General features: G+C 40.4%; 1 protein-coding gene across 1 annotated transcript in view; it reads left to right on the top strand.

Moving 5' to 3' along the window:
- The first annotated feature begins 465 nt into the window (after nucleotides 1–465).
- Nucleotides 466–26,424, top strand: part of CFAP97D2 (CFAP97 domain containing 2) — a 40,856-nt gene continuing 14,897 nt past the window's right edge. Inside the window, exons 1-2 of the mRNA XM_075850332.1 lie at nucleotides 466–605; nucleotides 16,880–16,960. Coding sequence (XP_075706447.1) covers nucleotides 513–605; nucleotides 16,880–16,960 — 174 coding nt within the window. The 5' untranslated portion in view covers nucleotides 466–512. The remainder of the gene's footprint in view (nucleotides 606–16,879; nucleotides 16,961–26,424) is intronic.

Genomic DNA, 26,424 nt, shown 5'->3' on the forward strand with positions numbered 1-26,424 from the left:
TGAAGAGCTTATTGAGTCTTATTTACAACCCATCATTGTATCTTATGAGATATGGGAAATAAAAAAAATTCTAAAAATCTACAATTTTCTGTATTTTTTTTTTAAGGTGTCTATACAATTCGGGATTGCAGCACTGCTTCGCTCTGTGCTATATGCAGGTATTCTCCTGACAAACGTGACGTAAAAAGCTTTGTGCCATGTCTTTTGTCTAGTTGCTCTCTTTAGTGCGACAGGATCCTTCACCTGTGACTGTATATGAGCAGGGCTGATGGTGAAGCATTGTGTTATAATAATGGATATAGGCTGATATATTCAGGCTTTGTTTGCTGATTTACAGCCACAATGTTTGGAAGTCTACCACTAGCTATTCACTTTTCTCCTTAACACCAATGTCATGACAACCACCACATGACCTGCCTCAAACATAACGTTGTCTCCACATTATTCCTCCCCAGCCTCAGATCCTCGCTCATTTGGTGGCCCGCAGCCTGGGAGGGTAGTTCACATTCACAATGCACAGAGCCTACCAACCCATATTACCATGCGGTAATAAATACCTGCAGCAGAAATGGGACAAAACCTACTATGAAGAGCATAAAAGAAAGGTATGTATGGGAGATGGCTTTATTCCTTCCAACTTGTTTGCTGTTTTCAGCTTTAGAGTATGACTGTGCACTGTATTTTTCCATTTCATCTCCTGACATATAACTCTTGTATTACCAAAGTTTCTAATGAAGAATACAGATCTATATACTTCTATACATAGAATAAATATAATTGTTTTGCAAAGAAGAAAGCCTGCAGCTGAGAATATCCTCAAGTGTTCACACTGAGGGCTACAAGGTCAAATCCGCCAAGGTCAAATCCGCCAACATGCAATTCTTCATCTTAGGGAGGATTTATGGTATTAATATATTGTGTAATTTAATTGAGCAATTAAAAAGGTGTTTAATAAGCTGCCAAAATGTATTCCGTGCAAATAGATTTTGGGGACGGTGCCTGCAGTATGGTGTTTAATAAAAATCCAAAACAAAAATGAAAAACCCACTTTTTCCCCTTATAAAATACTTTAATATGAAAAAAAATAATGAAAACATTACACATATTTGGTATCACCACATCCGTAACGACCCCACTTATAAAGCTATTATGTTATTTAACCCACACGGTGAACGACGTAAAAAATAAAATAAAAAACAATGCCAGAAATGCTATTTTCTGTTCATCCTGCCTTCAATCAAATTTGATAAAAAGTGATCAAAAAGTTGCATGTATGCATGGGATGTGCTCCATTTATTGCTTAAACATATTTCTGATTTTTTATTTGCCATCCCATGTAACCGCCGCTGCAGCCAATCACAGGCTGCGGCGGTCTCCTGGGATGAAACGTGATCCCAGGAGGTTGGCCTGCTAGCTTTGTCCGGAATTCCCTGTGGTGCACAGGACGGATACGCTGCGTGCTTTTACGCAGCGTATCCGTCTTGTGTGAACTCAGCCGTATAGTTCCTAAATGTTGCGCTACACTTTAAGAGCAGGGTCACAAATTTACCCAAAATTCCTCCACCATTGTTCATTAACCCTATACACATTTTCAAAAATAATAAATAGTATGGGTGACATTAGGGTGCTGTAACTAAAAAGAGGGAGCATTTTGATGCTAGAATTGTGTAATTGAATGCAACCACCACATATAATATAAAAAGTATTTTATCTTCAAAGATCTTCCAATTCTCATTCCACTATAATTCGTTTCCAGAAGTCATCAGGGATGGGGAAAAACGTAAAAAGAAATGAATGGAAATTGATATTACCGAGTTATGGGCTGTTAATAAGATATTAATTGTTTGAAATGTTAATGTGGAGACCAAAGGAATTTGATTAATAACTGTGAAAGTCAGCTTTACATCCCTGGTATGAAATACACTCTGTGGGAGAAAAGCCACCAAGTACAATCCTTAGCTTAACCCATTACTTCAATTGTTAAATATTGCATTTTGCTATACTACAGTGACTCAATGCACTAATCTATGATGAATATTCATTGCTTTCTTGTACAGAGCAAATTATGTCTGCCTTTGTCTGCCCAAGCTGAAGTGGATCTCAGTGATTTTTTGTCTTAAGTGTTTCATTGATATGTTGCCAGTTTTTTCTAGTTACAGAAAAAGAACACAGCTTGTTTGATCCTTAGGTTCTTATTTATTAGGCTTCGTTGACATCTGTGTCGGGGTACCGTTCATGGCTTTTGTCAGACCTTTCCGTCAGGGGAACCCATTAACAGAAACCAAGCGGAAACCATAGCTTTCCATTACATTACCATTGATTTCAATGGTAATTCTTCCGTTGCAAATGGTTTCCGAAGTCGACTACACTATTGATTCCGCCAAAAAAATACGGAAACCTTACAGAACGGAGACAAGCAGAAACCATTAGCAACAGAAGCGTTACCATTGAAAACATCGGTAATGCAAACGGAAAGCTATGATTTCCGTTTGATTTCCGTTTAGGTCTGACGGAACTCACCTGACTAAAATATTTAACCTCTCTCTTTCCTCTGGTATCTTTCCCTCCTCTTTTAAACATGCCATTATAAACCCATTACTGAAAAAAACAACTCTTGACCCATCCAGCGCTGCTAACTACCGACCAGTCTCTAATCTGCCCTTCATCTCCAAACTCCTGGAACGCTTGGTCTACTCTCGCCTTATCCGCTATCTCTCTGCTAACTCCATTCTAGACCCCTTACAATCTGGTTTCCGCACTCTACACTCCACAGAAACTGCCCTTACTAAAGTCTCAAATGATCTATTGCCGGCTAAATTTAACGGCAAATACTGATTCTTCTGGATCTCTCTGCCGCCTTTGACACTGTAGACCACAAACTCCTACTTAACATGCTCCACTCTATAGGCCTCAAGGACGCTACTATCTCTTGGTTTTCCTCCTATCTATCTGACCGCTCGTTCAGTGTGTCATTTGCTGGTTCCACTTCTTCCCCTTGCTATCGGGGTTCCTCAGGGATCAGTCCTAGGTCCGCTTCTCTTTTCTCTCTACACAGCCCCTATTGGACAAACCATCAGCAGATTTGACTTCCAGTACCATCTCTACGCTGATGACACCCAATTATATGCCTCTTCCCGTGACATCACCCCTGCTCTAATACAAAACACCAGTGATTGTCTGTCTGCTGTCTCTAACATCATGTCCTCTCTCTATCTGAAACTGAATCTTTCTAAAACTGAGCTCCTTGTGTTCCCACCATCTACTAACCTCCCTAAACCTGATGTCTCCATCTCTGTGTGTGGCACTATCATAACTCCTAAGCAGAACGCCCGCTGTCTCCGGTTATTTTTGACTCAGATCTTTCCTTTACTCCTCACATTCAATCACTTTCACGCTCCTCTCATTTTCACCTCAAAAACATCTCCAGAATCCGCTCTTTTCTTACGGAGGAAACAGCCAAAACTCTCATTGTTGCTCTGATTCACTCTCGTCTTGACTACTGTAACTCATTACTAGTTGGTCTTCCCCTCACTAAAGTCTCCCCTCTCCAATCTATCCTCAATGCAGCAGCCAGGCTCATCTTTATGACCAACCGCTACACCAACGCCTCTAATCTGTGCCAGTCACTGCACTGGTTGCCCATCCCCTTCAGAATAAAATTCAAACTTATTACTCTCACCCACAAAGCTCTCCACAGTGCTGCACCTCCTTACATCTCCTCCCTCATCTCTGTCTACCACCCTACTTGGGCTCTACGTTCTGCCAACGACCTTAGATTAAAATCCTCCATAATCCGAACCTCCCACTCCCGTCTCCAAGATTTTTCTCGTGCTGCACCAGTCCTCTGGAATGCGCTACCCCAGACAATCAGATTAATTCCCAATATCCACAGTTTTAAATGTGCCCTGAAAACACATCTATTTAGACAGGCCTATAACATTCCCTAATCTGACTCCTTTCCTCGGCCCTCCTTTTAGATTAGTCATCAGAATAAGATTCCCTCACACTCCTTCTCTTCATGTCCGTCATACACGGATACTGGCTGGTGACCGGCTCATGCAGCTTTATGTTACCACCCCATGTGTATAAAAATGGCCGGACCATTGTACAGAACAAACACTGTTACACTTTGTGTCTCCCTTAGTTCCTCATAGATTGTAAGCTCTTGCGAGCAGGGTCCTCACTCCTCAGGTTTGAATTGTAAATGAACTTTGTCACTATGTAATGTCTGAGATTGTTTGTTTCATGTTCCCTCTAAATTGTAAAGTGCTGCGTAATATGTTGGCGCTATATAAATAAAGATTATTATTATTATTAACCCCAACGCGGATGTGAACAAAGCCTAAAGAGAAACAAAATAGTTAAATAATATTGGTTAATGGAAAGTTTTCTAGTATAATTACATACGGTGACAGGCCTGGACTTGTAAATTGGCATACAACAAATAGGTCAGAAGGGAAGTTCAAGCAACACTGGAGTACGATTTATGGTTTCCAAACATTAAAACATCTTAAAATCAGATTTATTTATTTTTGTCTCAAAGAGTTTGTATGAAATTAAAAAAGGGGATTGTTTTTTGCTTTTATTCACCCTATTCAAGTAAATGAGGCTAAGCTGCAATACCACATGGACAGGTATGGGGCTGTTGCTGGAAATATCATGCTACCCCATTATATAGCCACATAAAATACAATATTCTGCCCAATGCAATGATTGGTCCCAAAATTTGTGACATGTAGGGGGCACAGATCAGAAGTGACCATCTATCAGACAGGGAGCAACTTCTCTATGTACTGTCCTATTTTTGAGAATAGCGTGGACAACCATCAGCAGCAAACTCTGACATCCAGAAGGTCACTGACCTCTATGAACAACATACACTACCGTTCAAAAGCTTAGGGTCACTTAGAAATTTCCTTATTTTTGAAAGAAAAGCAGTTTTTTTCAATGAAGATAATATTAAATTAATCATAAATACACTCTATACATTGTTAATGTGGTAAATGACTATTCTAGCTGCAAACGTCTGGTTTTTAATGCAATATCTACATAGGTGTATAGAGGCCCATTTCCAGCAACCATCACTCCAGTGTTCTAATGGTACATTGTGTTTGCTAACTGTGTTAGATGGCTAATGAATGATTAGAAAGCACTTGAAAACCCTTGTGCAATTATGTTAGCACCGCTGTAAACAGTTTTGCTGTTTAGAGGAGCTATAAAACTGACCTTCCTTTGAGCTAGTTGAGAATCTGGAGCATTACATTTGTGGGTTCGATTAAACTGTCAAAATGGCTAGAAAAAGAGAGCATTCATGTGAAACTCGACAGTCTATTCTTGTTCTTAGAAATGAAGTCTATTCCATGCGAGAAATTGCCAAGAAACTGAAGATTTCCTACAACGGTGTGTACTACTCCCTTCAGAGGACAGCAAACACAGGCTCTAACCAGAGTCAAAAGAGAAGTTGGAGGCCCCGCTGCACAACTGAGCAACAAGACAAGTACATTAGAGTCTCTAGTTTGAGAAATAGACGCCTCACAGGTCCTCAACTGGCAGCTTCATTAAATAGTACCCGCAAAACGCCAATGTCAACGTCTACAGTGAAGAGGTGACTCCAGGATGCTGGCCTTCAGGGCAGAGTGGCAAAGAAAAAGCCATATCTGAGACTGGCTAATAAAAGGAAAAGATTAACCCCTTAACGCTCCAGGACATACTATTATGTCATGGTAAGTACATCGTTCGCGCTCCATGACATAATAGTATGTCATGGAGTAAACACGGCGCCGTTCGCGCGGGGCGCATTCATGAGCTGTGATAGCTGCTGTTTCCGACAGCAGACTATCACTGCTCAATGTGCCGGGACCGATCGCGGAGCTCCCCCGCCGATTAACCCCTCAGAAGCCGCATTCAATAGCGATCGCGGCTTCTTAGGGGTTAATCCGCCATCGCCGGCCTGCTACACGATAGCGGCCGGCGATGGTGACTATGGCAACCGGACACCAAACAATGGCGTCCGGCTATGCCATAGACGGAAGCCTAGTGGGTCCTGACAACATCAGGACCCACTATGCTTGCTGTCATTGAGTAGCTGACAGTTCTAATACACTGCACTACGCATGTAGTGCAGTGTATTAGAATAGCGATCAGGGCCTCCTGCCCTCAAGTCCCCTAGTGGGACAAAGTAATAAAGTAAAAAAAAAGTTAAAAAAAGTTGTGTAAAAATAAGAACATAAAAGTTTTAAAAGTATTAAAAGTAAAAATCCCCCCTTTTCCCTTATCAGTCATTTATTATTAATAAAAATATATAAACAAACAAATAAACTATACATAATTGGTATCGCCGCATCCGTAACGGCCTGAACTACAAAATTATTTTGTTATTTATCCCGCACGGTGAACGCCGTAAAATAAAATAATAATAAACCGAACCACAATCACAATTGTTTGGTCACTTCACCTCCCAAAAAATGGAATAAAAAGAGATCAAAAAGTCGCATGTACCGAAAAATGTTACTGATCGAAACTACAGTTCGTTACGCAAAAGATAAGTCCTCGCACGGCTTTATTGATTGAAAAATAAAAAAGTTATGGCTCTTAGAATAAGGTAACACAAAAAGTGAATGATTGTTTACAAAACTTATTTTATTGTGCAAACGCCATAAGCCATAAAAAAAAACTATAAACATCTGGTATCGCCGTAATCGTATCGCCCCGCAGAATAAAGTGAATATGTCATTTATAGCGCACGGTGAACGCTGTAAAAAAAATAGAATAAAAAAACAATAGTAGAATTGCTGTTTTTTTAGTCACCACGCCACCTAAATATAGAATAAAAACTGATCAAAAAGCCGCATGCACCCCAAGAAAACTACAATGGATTCCTCAAGGGGTCTAGTTTCCAAAATGCTGTCACTTTTGGGGGGTTTCCAATGTTTTGGCACCACAAGACCTCTTCAAACCAGACATGGTGCCTAATAAAAAAGAGGCCTCAAAATCCACTAGGTGCTCCTTTGGTTCGGAGGCCGGTGCTTCAGTCCATTACCACACTAGGGCCACATGTGGGATATTTCTCAAAACTGCAGAATCTGGGCAATAAGTATTAAGTTGCGTTTCTCTGATAAATCCTTTTGTGTTATAAAAAAAATGGTATAAAGAGGATTTTCTGACAAAAAAAAAAAAAAGTAAATTTCACCTCTACTTTGCTCTAAATTTCTGTGAAACACCTAAAGGGTTCATAAACTTTCTAAATGCTGTTGTGAATACTTTGAGGGGTCTAGTTTCTAAAATGGGGTGTTTGATAGGGGTTTCTAATATATGGGCCCCTCAAAGCAACTTCAGAACTGAACTGGAACCTAAAAAAATAAATAAATGAGGCAATACTTCGCTTCTTACATTATACTGATAATGAGCCGTGCCCACCGCGAGATGGCCCCAGTTTTGACCGTTTGTATAAACGGAGACCCCTATTAGACCGTTTCAGTGCCCGGTTTTCCCAAGCATACACCCCCGAGAAGTGTATTTCTATTGATGAGCCCCTGGTACATTTTAAAGGGAGGGTTCAATTCCGCCAGTACCTGCCGGGTAAGAGGGCAAGGTATGGCGTGAAGATGTATAAGCTGAGCGAGTGTGCATCAGGGTATACCTACAGATTTAGGATATATGAAGGAAAGGCCACCCCCAAACCAGACTGCATCCTGGAGTACAATAGGTACATGGGAGGGATGGACTTGTCAAATCAAGTCCTGAAGCCCTACAGCGCCATGCGGTGTGGTATAAGAAGCTGGCCGGGCACATCATACAGATGGCTTTGTACAATGCGTACGTGCTACGTCGATGTGCAGGCCAGAGGGGAACTTTCCTGGAATTTCAAGATCTAATCTTTAGGGACCAGGAAGGGGGGGCACCCAGTACTTCTGGAAGCGAGGCCACACGCATCGTACCAGGGCAACACTTTCCAGGAGAAGTTCCCCAAACCGGTGGAAAGGGAAAGAGTCAAAAGAGGTGCAGAGTCTGCTATAAGAGGGGGATAAGGAAAGTCACAATATACCAATGTGACACGTGTCCCGAAAAACCAGGGCTCTGTATAAAAGATTGTTTTAAAATGTATCATACATCCCTTGATTTTTAATTTACCCTGATGCACTCCGCACAGCTTACCCCCTCATCTTTCCCTTCTGAGCCCTGCCGTATGCCCAGGCAGCTGATAACAGCCACATGTAGGGTATTGCCGTACCCAGGAGAACCCACATTACAATTTAAGGGGTGTATATCTCCGGTGGCGCATGCTGGGCACAATATATTGGACACTGAAATGGCATATATATATATATATAAAATTGCAAATCTCACACTGCACCATCTGCTGCGCATTATCTTTTACACAGTACCTGTGGGGTCAAAATGCTCACTACACCTCTAGATGAATGTCTTAAGGGGTGTAGTTTTTAAAATGGGGTCACTTCTCGGGGGTTTCAACTGTACTGGTACCTCAGGGGCTTCTGCATACATGACTTAGCACCAGAAAAGCTCCAGTAGGCCAAATGGTGGTCCTTTCCTTCTGAGCCCTCCCATGGGCCCAAAGGGCAGTTTATCACCACAAATGGGGTATTGCCGCACTAAGGACAAATTGGGCAACAAAATCGGGTATGTTGTTCCTTGTGAAAATAAGAAATTTTGATCAAAAATGACATCTTATTGGAAAAAATATAATTTTTTTCATTTCACAGCCCAATTCAAATAGGTGCTGTGAAAAAACTGTGCTGTCAAAATGATAACAAAAACCATAAATGAATTCCTTGAGGGGTGTAGTTTCCAAAATGGGGTCACTTCTGGTAAGTTTCCATTGCTTTGATACCTCTGGGGCTCTGCAAATGCGACATAGAACCCGAAAACCAATCCAGCAAAATCTGGACTCCAACAAACACATAGCGCTCCTTTCCTTCTGAGCCCTCCCATGGGCCCAAACGGCAGTTTATCACCACAAATGGGGTATTGCCGCACTAAGGACAGATTGGGCAACAAAATGGGGTATGTTGTTCCTTGTGAAAATAAGAAATTTTGATAAAAAATTACATCTTATTGGAAAAAATATCATTTTTTTCATTTCACAGCCCAATTCAAATAGGTGCTGTGAAAAAACTGTGCGGTCAAAATGATAACAAAAACCATAAATGAATTCCTTGAGGGGTGTAATTTCCAAAATGGGGTCACTTCTGGTGGGTTTCCATTGTTTTGATACCTCAACACCTCTTCAAACCTGGCATGCTGCCTAAAATATATTCTAATAAAAAAGAGGCCTCAAAATGCACTAGGTGCTTCTTTGCTTCTGGGGCTTGTGTTTTAGTCCACGAGCGCAGTAGGGCCACATGTGGGACATTTCTAAAAACTGCAGAATCTGGACAATACATATTTAGTAGTATTTCTCTGGTAAAACCTTCTCTGTTACAGAATTTTTTTTTATAAAATTGAAATTCAGCAGAAAAAATGAAATTTGCAAATTTCATTTCCACTTTGCTTTAATTCCTGTGAAATGCCTGAAGGGTTAAAAAACTTTCTATATGCGGTTTTGAATACTTTGAGGGGTCTAGTTTTTAAAATGGGGTGTTTTATGGGGGTTTCTGATACATAGGCCCCTCAAATCCACTTCAGAACTGAACTGGTACCTTCAAAAAAAGGCTTTTGAAATGTTCTTAAGAATATGAGAAATTGCTGTTTATGTTCTAAGCCTTGCAACGTCCAAGAAAAATAAAAGAATGTTCAAAAAACGATGCCAATCTAAAGTAGACATATGGGAAATGTGAACTAGTAACTATTTTGGGTGGTATAACCGTCTGTTTTTCAAGCAGATGCATTTAAATTCTGAAAAATGCTATTTTTTGTAAATTTTCTCTAAATTTTGCAATTTTTCATAAATAAAGACTGAATATATCGACCAAATTTTACCACGAACATGAAGCCCAAAGTGTCACGAGAAAACAATCTCAAAATCGCTTGGATAGGTTTAAGCATTCCGACGTTATTACCACATAAAGTGAAATATGTCAGATTTGAAAAATGGGCTCTGAGCCTTAAGGCCCAAACTAGGCTGCGTCCTTAAGGGGTTAATATGGGCAAAAGCACACAGACATTGGACACAGGAAGATTGGAAAAAAGTGTTATGGACAGACGAATCGAAGTTTGAGGTGTTTGGATCACACAGAAGAACATTTGTGAGACGCAGAACAACTGAAAAGATGCTGGAAGAGTGCCTGACGCCATCTGTCAAGCATGGTGGAGGTAATGTGATGGTCTGGGGTTGCTTTGGTGCTGGTAAAGTGGGAGTTTTGTACAAGGTAAAAGGGATTTTGAATAAGGAAGGCCATCACTCCATTTTGCAACGCCATGCCATACCCTGCGGACAGCGCTTGATTGGAGCCAATTTCATGCTACAATAGGACAATGACCCAAAGCACACCTCCAAATTATACAAGAACTATTTAGGGAAGAAGCAGGCAGCTGGTATTCTATCTGTAATGGAGTGGCCAGCGCAGTCACCAGATCTCAACCCCATAGAGCTGTTGTGGGAGCAGCTTGACCGTATGGTACGCAATAAGTGCCCCTCAAGCCAATCCAACTTGTGGGTGGGGCTTCTGGAAGCATGGGGTGAAATTTCTCCCGATTACCTCAGAAAATTAACAGCTAGAATGCCAAAGGTCTGCAATGCTGTAATTGCTGCAAATGGAGCAGTCTTTGACGAAAGCAAAGTTTGAAGGAGAAAATTATTATTTCAAATAAAAATCATTATTTCTAACCTTGTCAATGTCTTGACTATATTTTCTAGTCATTTTGCAACTCATTTGATAAATATAAGTGTGAGTTTTCATGGAAAACACAAAATTGTCTGGGTGACCCCAAACTTTTGAACGGTAGTGTATGTCACACTGAAAACTGTGTGTCGGATGTGTAGGGTGCCTTCTTTCATGGCGGCTCAATTACAATCATTTGATGTAAAAGTACTAAGAGAATTAAATAATTGCAGTGCACCCGGTGCTGAAATCTGTATTTGTCACACCTGCAGATTATACCTAGCCCTGCGCAGAAATAATTATGCATATGTTCTAAAAATACAAAGCAGAATATATATATATATATATATATATATATATATATATATATATATACTATTACCCACCATTTAATAGAATGAGGGCATCTATTTTAAAAGTTAAAAAAATTACTGGATTTCATTTTTGTGTTATTCAAAGTATGTAGTATATAAACTATTGATTTTAGGAGATAGCAATTTTTTGTATTGTTGCTAGAGATAAGAAGTTTAAAGTGGTATTACGGTTTCAGCAACAACATAAAAAAGGTTATTATTTGTATAATGAAAGGTTATACAATTTTCTATTATACTTTCTGTATATATTTATTCCAAATTTCAAGATCTCTGCTTTCAATCATAAAATTGCTTACTTTCGGGGGCTAAAACACTATCCTGGTCAAGTGTCGGACACACAAGTGCAGGATTGATTTCAGGTACGTGTATCAGAGCTGCAACAAGCTGAACATTTGTGTTTCCCTCACATGACAAGGACAGTTTTATCCACTGGAAGAATTGAACTAGAAAGTATATTGAAAAATTGGATACGTTTTCATTATACAAAGAATAGCCTATATTTTCTGAAACTGTAATACCCCTTTAAGCTGACTATAGACATGAGTTTTAAAGTGTTTGTCAGAAGCACAACTGATCAGTCATACTATGGTACCTTTGGCTGATAGCATTACAAACATTTACAACCATGCAGAAACAAAAGTGCCAAATTCAGCCAGAAGAAAAAATAATTCTACATAAAAAGAGATGAATGTAGGTTAGCATAATTTAGGCTCTGTTCACATCTGCTTCATGGCTTCCGTTTATATGGAGACCATGGCGCAGTGCTGGATCTGTCACATGACGGATATTAGCAGCACCCTTTCAGTCCCATTTGACTTACAATGGGGTCTGCCAGGTTTCGGGGAAAAATAGAGTTGCATACAGTGCTATTTTTCCTGTCAAATTTGACGTGATCTGTGTTTTTTCTATAAGTTTGTTGCCACCACTTGGTTATCACTGTTGCCATCTTGCCCATTCTCAGATAATTTACCTTCTGAAATGCTGTTACTTGTCCAAGATGGCTTTTATCACAGAGACCTGTCTGTTGTAGGAGAGGTTACCAACACTGATTGATGACTGCCCTGGGGAAAGTCTCTTTCTAAACAATGGATGATACAGGGAAACACATGGGGGTCATGTCCTGCAGCTTTGGTTTGTCATTTTTGTGACATGTCTAACTGGTCATCAATGGTGTTGTGTTCCTAAATGAACCGTACACTAGCTCCATGGAAACTATATACAAGATTTATCAAGGAGCTCAGTTTCAAAGCCAAGCTATCCATACATTCTGAAACCATGCAATTGAGATGATCTGTTCAGGACATCCAGAAAGACACCCCCAAGGCTGCAATTTCCTAATTTACTGTATATGCTGAAAAATATGCTAATTCAGTCTAGACATGCCAATGCCATGCTAATTTAAATTTTATAGTTGTATTATGCAAAAATTAGAGGTATCGTATCAATGCAATGTGTACATTAAGGCACTTACCAGGTGTAATTGAGTGAAAAAATAAATTCGGCATGAACCCCATATGTATGAAAGTACGCTGTCACTTTTTTGTGGCCAAATTACTTGCTAAACATTCTCCAGCACGCTTCTCCTTTGAAAATGGCAGGTGAATTCCAACACAAGTGTGCCATGTTGAAGAATACAGTGAGAACTTAGCTGATCATTATGTCTGGCTTATACATGACAGATTGCTTAAAATTATTTATGACATTCTACATAAAATATAATATATAGCATAGCCTCAGTGTGTCATAAGTTATGGTTGCCAATTTAAAGCCTAAAAAAACAAAGGTTTTTTCTGGAAAACACACAGCCATTTATCATGCTACTCATGCTTCATCTATCACCCCTTACACCAGTGTTGGCTTGGATCGATAACATGGCAGGGAAGGACTGCTTGGCATGCTGTTAATGTACTAATTGTACTTTCTATCTGTTGCCTACCTGAGCAAACTGGCAGGTTTCTTTTTAGTCTTTTTTTCATGTTTGACTTGACTTGTACTTAAAGGCTTTAAAAATGATTTTTTGTTTTTTTTTAAATAAAAATGTCTATCATTGGTGCAACTTTGTAATTACATTTTATTAAAAGTTATTTTTACTTTTTGAGATACAGCTGCTTTGTATCCTGTATACAGAGCAGCTGTATCTTGTGCTGAATCCTGTATTCGTCAGATCAGCGGCACTGACGGGTTCAGTGTCAGCAGGTCCTGAGTGTCTCTGACATGCAGGATCGAGCTGTTATCGATCACATCTAAGTTCATAACTTAGATGTGATCGATAACAGGTGGACTAACCCATCAGTGAACCAGGAGTCAGGTCTCAGCACAAGATACAGCTGCTCTGTATATACAGGATACAAGCAACTGTATCTTAAAAAGTAAAAATAATTTTTAATAAAATGTAATTACAAAGTTGCTCCAATCACACTTATACACATTTTTATAAAAAAGACGACAAAAAACAAACACGTTTTCAAAGGTGTACACAGCCTTTAAGGATATGTTCACACTGCTTATTTTCGGCCGAAAGCAGAACGCTTCCAAACATCTGCCCATTGATTTCAATGGGAAAAACGACGTTCTGGTCCGACGGGCCGTTTTTTTACGTGCCCGTTTTTCATTGACTCAATAGAAAAACAGCTCCAAAAATGGCCGTAAAAAACACGAGTTGCTTAAAAAACTTTTGAAAATCAGGAGTATTTTCAGACGTTTTAGAGTTTGCGTTTGAACATACCCTAAGGGTATGTGCACACGTAGTGACCAAAAACTTCTGAAAATACGGAGCTGTTTTCAAGGGAAAACAGCCCCTGATTTTCAGACGTTTTTTGAGCAACTCACGTTTTTCGCTGCGTTTTCTACGTCCGTTTTTGGAGCTGTTTTCATTGGAGTCTATGAGAAAACTGCTCCAACAACGTCCAAAGAAGTGTCCTGCACTTCTTTTGACGAGGCTGTATTTTTACACGTCGTCATTTGACAGCTGTCAAACGACGACGCGTAAATGACAGGTTGTCTGCACAGTACGTCGGCAAACCCATTCAGATGAATGGGCAGATGTTTGCCGACGTATTGTAGCCCTATTTTCAGACGTAAAACGAGGCATAATACACCTCGCTTACGTCTGAAAATAGGTCGTGTGAACCCAGCCTAAAGGGTAACTAAACTTTCAATAAACTTCTGACATGTCAAAGAAATATTTTTTCTTTTAATATAAATATGACATTTTCCTTAATATGCCTAGAAAATAGATTAACAGCTAAAAGTTAATGGGGCCTCTCGCCCCCCCCCCCCCACATAAAACTAAATAGATCACCACATAAGTGTCTCTGAATTGTTCTCTTTTCCTAGGTTGTAAAAAACTCTGTGCTGTAGTTAAGATGTTCCGGTATATCAATCTTTGGTTAATAATCAATATGGCTGGCGAAGGTATTACAGCTGCCAGGGGAGATATCATGCAGCTTTTCACTTTAACTAAGCAGATTTGACATTCACTTTACGAAAAACCTGGGTGACAATTGTTGTGAGTCTTTCATGATGTGTGGATTTATATTTACTTGTGATTTTATTTTTATTTTTTAGGTGGAAATACATAATCAGTAATAAAAACTAGATACATTTCATACAGAAGTCTATAGTTTAGTCTTCACAACAGCCAGCACATGTGAATGAATACAATGTTGCTTAACAACACTACAACTATAAATAAATTCACTGATCTGTGCAAATATAACACAATTGCAAGTTAAGGATTGTGTAACATACAATTTTCACTGAACAAAGGAGTAGTCGGGATTATACTTTGTTTGGTTATAGTAAGCATAAAATTACAGTGCACATAAAGACATAAAAGGATTACTGTATATCAAAACTAGTGAGAAAGAATAATGCTCAGTCCTTTGAGTGTTCACCCCTCGAAGATTTTACATTTAGCTATTTAGTTATGTCCAAGGCTGCCAGCTATACTGATTTATATTAGGCTCCATGCACACAGCATTATAGAGAGTCCATGTATGGTGCTCTGTTGGTTGCCGTATTTTGGTGATATTATTTATTACAGTTACTTATATAGCGCCAACTTATTACACAGCGCTGTACAGAGGTCCTTTTTTTACTGTTCCCATTGGGGCTCACAATCTAAATTCCCTGTTGTCTGTTTTTGGGGGTGAGTACCCGGAGGAAACCAACACAAACACGGGGAGAACACACAAACTCCATGCAGATGTGTCCTTGGTTGGATTTGCTGCAAGGCAACAGTGCTAACAACTGAGCCACCGTGCTGGCGATGTTCTCCCTTACACCTGTAAAAAATTGGAGACATTCTGATGTAAAGTAGGGACCAATGAAACTATATGGGTGCAGTTTTGTATAATAGGCCATAGATTCATAGGAGGAGTGATTATCTTATCATTGGTCTCAGATGCTGAAAGAAAACTCTCCCAACTCTCCCTCATTTCCCTCTTTCAGTAGGGAATAAAGTGAACATGACTGATGCACTATTTCCCTAACATGCCAATTTTTCTTTCCCAGGACATCTTTCATGCCCATACTCAGTAGACTGGAGAGCTAGTGATCACTGTGGATAACCAGTTATTTTTTCCTAATGAAAAAAACAAAATAAATAAAAATAGTGAAAGTGAGATTTAGGAATTACAGTTGAAAGAACAAGTTGGAATTACCTGGATTTCTGTATTAATTACTAATAAAATGTGGTCTGATTGTTATCTAAATCAAAAATAAAGACAAACACAATCTAACTAAACTAATACCACACAAATAGTTGCAATGTTCATGTCTTTTATTATCTATTATAGAGTCTTCAGTAGATATTTTGCTGTTACCGTTGGGTTCTTTGTCACCTCTTTCAGGATTGCCCGTTGTGCTCTTTTAGTGATCTTAATAGGACACCGACCCCTAAAGAGTAGCATTAGTCCTGAGTTATCTCCATTAGAAGACAATTTGTCTAACTGTGGATCGATGTACACCCAGGTCATTAGCAATGCTTTTGTAGCCTTTTCCCAGTTTCACTGGTCTCTGTAAACCCATCTTCTGAGGTCTACTAAAAGTTGTTTGCCTTGAGGCATGGTTCACACTAACCAACCTTTCTTAAGAAGATTTTTCATTAACCAGGTCTTAATGGGCAAAGCACCTGTGAAACCCACACTTCTAACCTCCTCTAATTAACTGAAACAACATTTTCCAATTAGTTCGTAGAGAAGTCATTAAAACAGAGGTTCACTTACTTTTTCTCCCTGCTCTGTGGATGTTTACTCAATGTAATCAATAAATGACATGAACATTACAATTGTTAGTGTGGTATTAGTTTAGTTAGATTGTGTGTGTCTAAAAGTGTGACGCAGGTAACAATCAGACCACATTTTATAAGTAATCAATACATAAATCCAGCTAATTCCAAAGGATTTTTCTTACAACTGTAACTGCAGTACCACCAGGATAAACTGGTTCTGAATGGAGTAGGGCTCTGTTCCCACAGTGTAGATTTGCTGCAGTTTTTGATGTGGTTTTTCAAACCAAAACCAGGAGCAAATCCTAAAAAGAGGAAAAGTATTAAGAAAAGCCCCAAATTTGCACTGTGTGAACAAGGTTTTCAGCTTTAAATAGTTCATAATTTATTTGTTCTAATTGACGAGGTACCCTGAAGAGTACCAAGTCTTGTGGTTTACATTTCACAGTGATTATTACATAATCGTGATAATGATGCACAATTGTACATTACAGGTGCAGTCCGCTAAACCAATGGTGGATACACACAGTCCACAGACATATGTACATCTCAACCTAAAACTGAAGAAATTGAAGGTAATTTTAAATTAAATTCCATAACTGGTATTACTATGGGTAGTGCTAACTAGGTGGTCTGAAGATACTAACTTTTTAAAGTGTGAGGGTTTAGCATCAGGAGAGGTTGGTGCAGCGGTTTCTTTGTAGCCAGAGACAGGGACACCGTGCATTAAAAGTCATAACAGGGCTTTGCCTGTGTTTTTATTCTTGTCAAAGAAACAGCCTCTTGTACAACAAGGCAAAATACAAAATAAATCCTGCTCGTCTGAGCACTAACTAAACAAGATATTATCTAACTATACCAAGTGCCTTCCTACCAGGCACTGGACACAAAGTAACACAGGTCTTTACTCACATAGCATACAGGCTACTCCAGCCTTAGTAGTCTCCAGTCTGAGTCAGGGGTGAGACTCACACACACTGTGTCTGCACCTTTTTATACACAGGCTACAGGTGCAGCTAATTGAGCAGCAGCCTTGTCCTACAAACAGAGATGGACTAGGGATTGGGGAACCCGCCCTGCTCTTCTCCAATCCAACTCCAGGCCCTTTTTCCGGCTTTTCCTTAAGCCGAGATTGGAAAGCTAGAGCTTTCTATGCAAGAACTACTCATTCCCTGGAGCCTGGGATACATATGACAGGATTCTAGGGGAAATGTACCTTCCCTCAATGACTTTACCTGTCACTGTCTCACAAAAGAAAAACCTCTATTTCCCACTACATAATTCGTAACATGTTGATGTTAAATCTCTTCTTAACTCATTATAAGCATTTACTTTCTGAAATATTTATCTTTAGTTAAGGCCCCCTGCACACGACCGTGGCCGTAATCCCGGTTCATGATTACGGCTATGGCCAGCAGCGGACAGTCACCCACATTTGCGAGCCGTGCTACCATTATAAAGTATGGGAGCACAGTCCGTCAAATCCAAAAATAGGACATGTCCTATTTTTTGCGGAGCCTTTCTACGGCCCGGATACCTTCCCATAAATATACGGGAAGGTGTCCGTGCGCTATAGAAATGAATGGGTCTGTACTTTGATCCGTAACTGCGGATCAAAATTACGGCCGTGTGCATGGGGCCTTAAGCAGCAGCTATCTATTCTCTCACAGACATCTACCAGAACATTCCCGCTTCTATTGCTTAGTACATAGTGAGTGAGTGAATAAATGAGAGAGGCTGCAGCATGACAGACCACACAAGGTCAGAAGAAAGCAGTAATACTTATACCTGAATCATTCTACAAAAAGATATCTTGCTCCCCCCACCACCACCACTGTGGCCACCACTTTTTAACCTGAGTACAAAGATGATGATTACCTTGATGTCCAGGGGTGGACATATTTAGACAAAACTAAAAAGTGACTACTGGTTGGCACACCAAACCTGTTCTGCTGCACAGGGGCCCAAAGGGGGGAGGAGGCCCACTTTTCATACTCTCCACGTCTATCATTTATTACGTAGACGTTGCATTCTCACAGTCAGCCAATCACAGAGACTTTGATTATCTGCGCTGCTCTGTGATTGGCTGATATCTGATGATACAGTTTGTGTGTGTCTGAACAGTCTACAGCCACAGATGGAAGAGTAAGATTAGAGTAAATTCAGACATGGCGCAATTGTTGCAGATTTACAGACTCCGCACCGCAAATCTGTTTTTTTACAGGGGCTTCAGCTGACTGTGCCCACCGCTGTAGAATGCGGTCACATTGGTTGTTGCTATGCAATGGCCCATATTCAGTAAAAACATTTTGCTGGCGTGTCTTTTTAGAGTGCATCGAAATCCATGAACACATAGCAACAAATATGTCAAACTGTTACAGTTCAGTTCTATAGAATAAAATACACGCATTGTCTCGACTGCTGCATAGCAACAAGCCACGTGACAAATGCATTTGTTTTGTCATTTTGTAGTTAGTTCAGTAGATACACCGATCATCCATAACATTAAAACCACCTTCCTAATATTGTGTAGGTCCCCCTCTCCTGCTGCCAAAACAGCTTTAACTCGTTGATTTATGGACTCCACAAGACCTCTAAAGGTGTTCTGTGGTATTTGGCATCAAAACTTTATCAGCAGATTCTTTATGGTGAGGTGGGGCCTTCATGGATCAGACTTGCTTTCTCAGCACATCCCCCAGATGCTCGATCGGACTGGGATCTGGGAAGTTTGAAGGCCAAATCAACACCTTGAATTTTTTTCATGTTCCTAAAACCATTCCTGTACAATTTTTGCAGTGTGGCAGGGCGCTTTTGCTGCTGAAAGAGGCCGCTGCCATTAAAGGGTATATATACGGAAAGATAAAATTGATGGCCTATCCCCAGGTTAGGCCATTACTATCTGTTCTGAGAGAGCGCTCTCTGCTGAACCACCAGTCTGTGTTCTCGCGGGAGGGAACACAGCGCAAGCCGCCCTGACACTGTCCGTAGCTGATTGGACAGTGTCAGAGTGGAGACATCGCGCCCCCTTGCCATTTAGTTAGATAGAAATGCCCCAGTGACAGTTCAGGGGCTTATTTACATATCGGGCGCCAAATATAACGGCACCGATATTTAAATAACGGAGGAAGATAGGAAAAAAATGTAAAGTGAGACAGGGTTTGTGAAACCCTGCCTCTTATGTGCTGCACTCAGCTGCTCATCTATGGGCAGGTGAAAGGTTCTCTTTAAGGAATACAATTGCCTTGAAGGGGTGTATTTGTTCTGCAGCAATGTTTAGGTAGCTGGCACTTGTCAAAGTAAAGGTACTTTTACACAGTCTGATACTGGCCGGAAAAACGACAATACAGCATGTCAGTCGGTGCTCTTTAGCTCCATTCACAAACCGCAACAATCAGTAAGGCATGGGGATAAACAATCGTTAATACGAATGTTTGTCCCCATGCATTTGCATCTTGTAGGCAGCACATCTCCTGTTTACACAGGGAGATGTGCTGCTGACTAGTGAACATTTTGTTGACTGCATAAAAGATCCGATCAGCCAATAAAGGAGGCTTTGCTCGTTTATCGGCTGATGATCGGGAACGAGCCTTCTTATGAACTCTCGTTTGCCCGATCATTGGCCAGTGTAAAAGCATCTTAACATCCACATTAATGCCAGGACCCATGTTTTCGCAGCAAAAAATTGCCCAGAGCATCACAGTGCCAGCTTGCCAGCCGGCTTGCCTTCTTCCCATAGTGCATTCTGGTACCCTCTCTTCCTGTCACGGTCTGTAGCAGATTCGGAGTCCAGTGGCTGAAAGAAACGGGCAGGAGGGTGCTAATAGCAAGAGAGGTCAAGTAACAGTCCAGGTTCAGTACACAGATAAGCAGCAACAGGTTGTATCGTGAGGCAGAAAACAATCCAAGTTTGGTACACAAATAAGCAGTAACAGTTTGTAAAGAGACAGCAAGGAACTAGACTACAGGCAGGAAGCTCAATAGTCTGGCAATCAGGAAGTGCAAGATCCAAAGTTTATAACAAACCAAAAGGGTGAAACCAATCAAGGCATTTAACCCGTGACCGGCCCATAGTCTTTTTACGTCGGTCACTAACGGGCCTTATTCCGATGCCATAGACTTTTTACGTCGCGGCATCGGAATAAGTAAACAGAGCAGGGTGCTGTCAAATCTCCCTGCTCTCAGCTGCCAGAGGCAGCTGAGGGCTGGGGGCATCCTTGCTCTGCCGTGTGAGATCGATATCAGTATCGATCTCACCCGTTTAACCCCTCAGATGCGGTGCTCGATAGCGTGCACCGCATCTGAGTGGTTTTGGAGAGAGGGAGGGAGATCCCTCTCTTTCCCACCGACACCTGGCGATACGATCGCCGAGTGTCTGTGTCTCCAATGGCAGCCGGGGGCCTAATAAAGGGCCCCAGGTCTGCCAGTAATGAATGCCTGCTAGATCATGCCGCAGGCATGACCTAGCAGATGCCTGTCCGTTTTAAACGGACAGGCAGTAATACACTGCAATACAAAAGTATTGCAGTGTATTATAAATGCGATCGGACCATCGCATAGTGAAGTCCCCTAATGGGACTAGTAAAAAAGTGAAAAAAAAAGTTTAATAAAGTTAATTTAAAAAAAATGTGAAAAAAAAAATGAAAAATCCACTTTTTCCCCTTATAAACCGCTTTAGTATTAAAAAAAACTAAATAAAGTTAAAAAGTTACACATATTTGGTATCGCCGCGTCCGTAACGACCCCAACTACAAATCTATTACATTACTTAACCCGCACGGTGAACGTCGTAAAAAATAAAATAAAAAATGACGGAAAAATTGCTGTTTTCTGTGAATCCTGACTTTAAAAAAATGTGATTAAAAAGTGATCAAAAAGTCGCATCTACTCCAAAATGGTATCAATAAAAACTACAAGTCTTCCCGCAAAAAAAAAAAGCCCTCATACAACTGCATCGGTGAAAAAATAAAAACGTTACGGCTCTTCAAATATGGAGACACAAAAACAAATAATTTTGAAAAAAAAGCGTTTTTACTGTGTAAAAGTAGTAAAACATACAAAAACTATACAAATTTGGTATCGTTGCAATCGTAACAACCCGCTGAATAAACTTATTGTGTTATTTATACTACACGGTAAATGGCGTAGATTTAGGACGCAAAAAAGAGTGTCGAAATTTCTGATTTTTTTATATTCCCCCCCCAAAAAAAGTTAATAAAAGTTAATCAATAAATAATATGTCCCCCAAAATGGTGCTATTAAAAAATACAACTTGTCCCGCAAAAAACAAGACCTTATACAGCTATGTCGACGCAAAAATAAAAACGTTATAGCTCTTGGAATGCGACGATTCAAAAACTTAAAAAATAGCTTGGTCATTAAGGTCTAAAATAGGCTGGTCATTAAGGGGTTAAGGCAATTAAGACAAGGAATCCGGGGAGGCAGGAATAAAGAGAACCTCGACAGTAGATTCAGCAGTGAAGCTGCCCAACATTTCAGATGGCTCAATGAGGAGAGCCACTGCCTGTGACACAGAAGTCTCTGGGTTTAAATCCTGACACTTCCCCAGGTAGGACACACACACACACACACTTTTACTTGGTGATTAATCAGACCAGACCACCTTCTTACCTTGACTAGTGGTCGAGTTTTGATGCTCACGTGCCCATTATAGGTTCTTTTGGCGGTGGACATGGGTCAGCATGAGGATAATGACTGGTCTGCGATTAAGCAGTCCCACACACAGCAAGCTGAGATGCACTGTGTGTTTTGACACATTTCTACCATAGCTTGCATTAACTTTTTCAGAAATTTATACTATGGTAGATCTGCTGTGGGATTGGACTAGATGGGCTAGTCTTCTCTCCCCATGTGCATTAATGAGCCTTGTGCGCCAATGACTCTGTTGCCAGATCATCTGTTGTCCATCCTTGTACCACTTTTGGTACAGTAGGTACTAACCACTGCATACCAGGCACACCACACAACACCTGCCATTTTGGAGATGCTCTGATTCATCTAGCCATCACAATTTGGCCCATGTCAAAGTCACTTAGATCCTTATGCTTGTCAAATTTTCCTACTTCCAACACATCAACTTCAAGAACTCGCTGTTCACTTGCTGTGTAAAATATCCCACCCCTTGACAGGTGTATTTGTCATGAGATAATGAATGTAATTCACTTCACCTGACTGACCGGTGTATAATAGCACTACCAATGGACAGAATGACAAATCGCTACACAAAATAAATAACCACAAAAAAAAAACTTCAAGCTTAACATTAAAACATCAATATACTGTAGGAAAGGGTTCTTTACCGTTGGAACTGTCAAACTTTGAAGTGCCCTACCCCAAGAGGTAGTAATTGCAGATACTATGTCAGCATTTAAAAAAAGGACTAGATGCTTATCTAATGATGAATGGCATAGAGGGTTATAATTGATCTAGCAATGAATGATAAATGATTAATTGAGTAAGGTTGAATTTGATGACCCTGTGTCTTTTTTCAACCTATGTAACTATGCAACTTCAATAAAAGCTGAAAGCTGAGGTTTGATGATAGTTAATTTTAATCTCCCCTCCTCATAGAATATCTATAATAGCTAGGTTGTTGTTTGGCAATTTCCAAAAACTGGTGATTTAACCCCTTCAGGACACAGCCTGTTTTGGCCTTAAAGACTAAACAGGGTTTTACACTGGCAGTTCATATAACGCTCGTTGCCGATAATTGATCTGTGTAAACAGGGGAACGATCAGCAAATGAACGAGCAAAAGCTCGATCATCTGCTGGTCGTATCATTTTAAAAAAAGTAAAAGATTATTGTTGTCGGCAGCATAACTCCCTGTGTAAATGAATGGGGACGAGTGATTGGAGTAACGACCGCTCATGCCTATCCATAGCTCCTTGTGACGGGAGCAAACGAGCTCCAATCAACGATGTCTCGTTGATCAGCGCTCGGCTGCACCAGCCGCTTATCGGTCGGTGTAACAGGGCCTTAAGGCCATTTTTTTCAAATCTGTGTCACTTTATGTGGTAGTAACTTTGGAAAGCTTTTACCTATCCAAATGATTCTGAATTTGTTTTCTCGTGACATATTGTACTTTATGTTAGTGAAAAAATTTGGTCGATAAATTCAATATTTATTTGTGAAAAACGCCAAAATGTAGAGAAAATGTGCAAAAATTAGTGCTTTTCTAAATTTTCATTTATCTGCTTGTAAAACAGATAGTAATACCACATAAAATAGTTACTAATTTACATATGCCATATGTCCACTTTACATTGGCATCATTTTTTCAAACATTTTTTTTCTAGGACGTTACAAGGCTTAGAACTTTAGCAATTTCTCACATATTCAAGAAAATATGAGAAGGCAATTTTTTCAGGGACCAGTTCAGTTGTGAAGTGGCTTTGAGGGGCCCATACAATACAAACCCCCATAAATCACCCCATTTTAAAAACTACACCCCTCAAAGTATACAAAACAGCACAAAGAAAGTTTCTTAGCTCCTTAGGCGTTTCACAAGAATTAAAGCAAATTTGGGGTGAAATTTACACATTTCATATTTTTGCAGAAATTCATCTTTAATCCTATTTTTTATTTTTGTAACACAGAGGGTTTTACCAGAGAAACGCAACTCAATATTTATTTCCCAGATTCTGACGTTTTAAGAAATATCCCACATGTGGCCCTAGTGTGCTTATGGACTAAAACACAGGCCTCAGAAGCAAAGGACCACCTAGAGGATTTTGGGGCCCTCTTTTTATTAGAATATATTTTAGGCACAATGTCAAGTTTGAAGAGGTCTTGTGGGGCCAAAACAGTGGAAACACTCCCAAAAAGACACTATTTGGCAAACAAGGCATAAAAAACAAAAAACCCCCCAACATTTCAAAAACAATTTCTCCCGATTACGGCAATACCCTATATGTGGTAATAAACTGCTGTTTGGACACACGGCAGGGCTCAAAAGGGAAGGAGCACCATCTGGAGCTCAAATTTAGCTGTCTCTGCGGGGCCAAAACAGTAGGAGTCCCGAAAAAGTGACCCCATTTAGCAAACTACACACCTTAAGGAATCTATCTAGTGGTATAGTGAGCATTTAGACCCCACAGATCTTTTGCAGAATTTATTTGAATTAGGACGTAAAAATTTATATCAACATTTTTTCCACTAAGAAGTTACATTTTTTCATTTTCACAAGGGATAAAGGAGAAAAAGCTGCCCAACATTTGTAATGCAATTTCTCCTGAGTACTGTATTTGGGCACACAGCAAGGCTCTAAAGGGAAGGAGCGCAATTTGGTTTTTGGAGTGGAGATTTTACAAAATTAGTTTTCTGACACCATGTTGCATTGAGCTAAGGTACCAGTACATTGGAAACCCACCAAAAATTACCCCATTTTGGAAACGAAATCCCTGAAGAAATTCATCTAGAGGTATTGTGAGCATTTTGACCCTGCAAGTGTTTTGCAGAAATTAGTGCACAGTGGATTTTGCAGATTGAAAATTGAAATGTTTACACTGAAATGCCAATTCAGTGACCAATATGTTGTGCCCAGCTTGTGCCACTGGAGACACACACCCCATAAATTGTTAAACGGGTTCTCCAGAATACAGTAATACCCCATATGTGGTCATAAACTTCTGTTTGGACACACTGTGTCAGGCTCAGAAGGACCGCCATTTGGTTTTTGGAGCGTAGATTTTGCTTGGTAGTAGTTTTGTTTGGGGTTTTACTGATATTTCAGCTTATAATGTGAGGGCATATGCAATCTGTGCAGAGTACATCAGAGTATATGTAAACTGGGCGGAGTACATCAGGGTATATGTAAACTGGGCGGAGTGCATCAGGGTATATGTAAGCTGTGAGGAGTACATCAGGGTATATGTAAGCTATGAGGAGTACATCAGGGTATATGTAAACTGTGAGGAGTACATCAAGGTATATGTAAGCTGGGCGGAGTACTTTAGGGTATATGTAAGCTGGGCGGAGTACATCAGGGTATATGTAAACTGGGCGGAGTACATCAGGGTATATGTAAGCTGTGCGGAGCACATTAGGGTATATGTAAGCTGGGCGGACATAAGGATATGTGTAAACTGTGCGGAGTACATCAGGGTATATGTAAGCTGGGCGGAGTGCATCAGACTATATGTAAACTGGGCGGAGTGCATCAGACTATATGTAAACTGGGCGGAGTACATTAGGGTATATGTGAGCTGGTCGGAGTACATGAAGTATAATGAATAATAAAACTAATAATCCATGGATTGGTGTTGGTGTCAATTTTGTCAAATTGGTGTCAATTTTACAATTGACAGTTAGTCTATTAGGTCCTGCCTTGGGCAGGACCTAATAGACTTCGGTACGTGGCCGACCAGGAAGCCGTTGCTAGGCTTTCTGGTTGCCATAGCAACCATCGGAACTCGCAATTTCTTGCGGGGGAGGCGGGGGGTACAGAGAGAGCCCCCTCCCTCAACCACTTCAATGCGGCAGTCAAAGGCGTCCGCCGCATTGAAGGGGTTAAACGACGGTGATCGGCAGTAACTGCGATTGCTGCCATTGCAGCAGGTTGTCAGCTGTATATTACAGCTGAAGCTCCTGTGCCCGCTTCATCTACAGGACATGTCTGGTACGTTGGATTGCGGTAAGTTTGCAAAACCTACACCCCACCTGTCCATAGGTTGTGTCTTGTATTGCAGCTCAGCTCCATTTAAGTGAATACAGTTGAGCTGCAATACCACACACAACCTGTGGATGGGTGTGGTGTAGGTTTCTGAAGAAAGCAGCCATAATTTTTAATCCTTGTGCCTGCGTAACTCATGTGGACAGAATAAGGTGGTGCCCGGAAAATACTGTTCTCTAAATAATGAAACAATGGCCACTTGGGGAGAAAAAAAAAAAAAAGGTCACATTTTAATGTATACAGCGGCTCTCCACTCTGGCTCATAGTGGAGGTCCCGAACAGGGAACCTTCTTTATGACATTCATAACCCCTAATAGGAGTTGTCCGGTTACCATTTTGATTTGCAGGA

The sequence above is a fragment of the Rhinoderma darwinii genome, chromosome 2 (genome assembly GCF_050947455.1).
Source record: "Rhinoderma darwinii isolate aRhiDar2 chromosome 2, aRhiDar2.hap1, whole genome shotgun sequence".
NCBI classification, from domain to species: domain Eukaryota; kingdom Metazoa; phylum Chordata; class Amphibia; order Anura; family Rhinodermatidae; genus Rhinoderma; species Rhinoderma darwinii.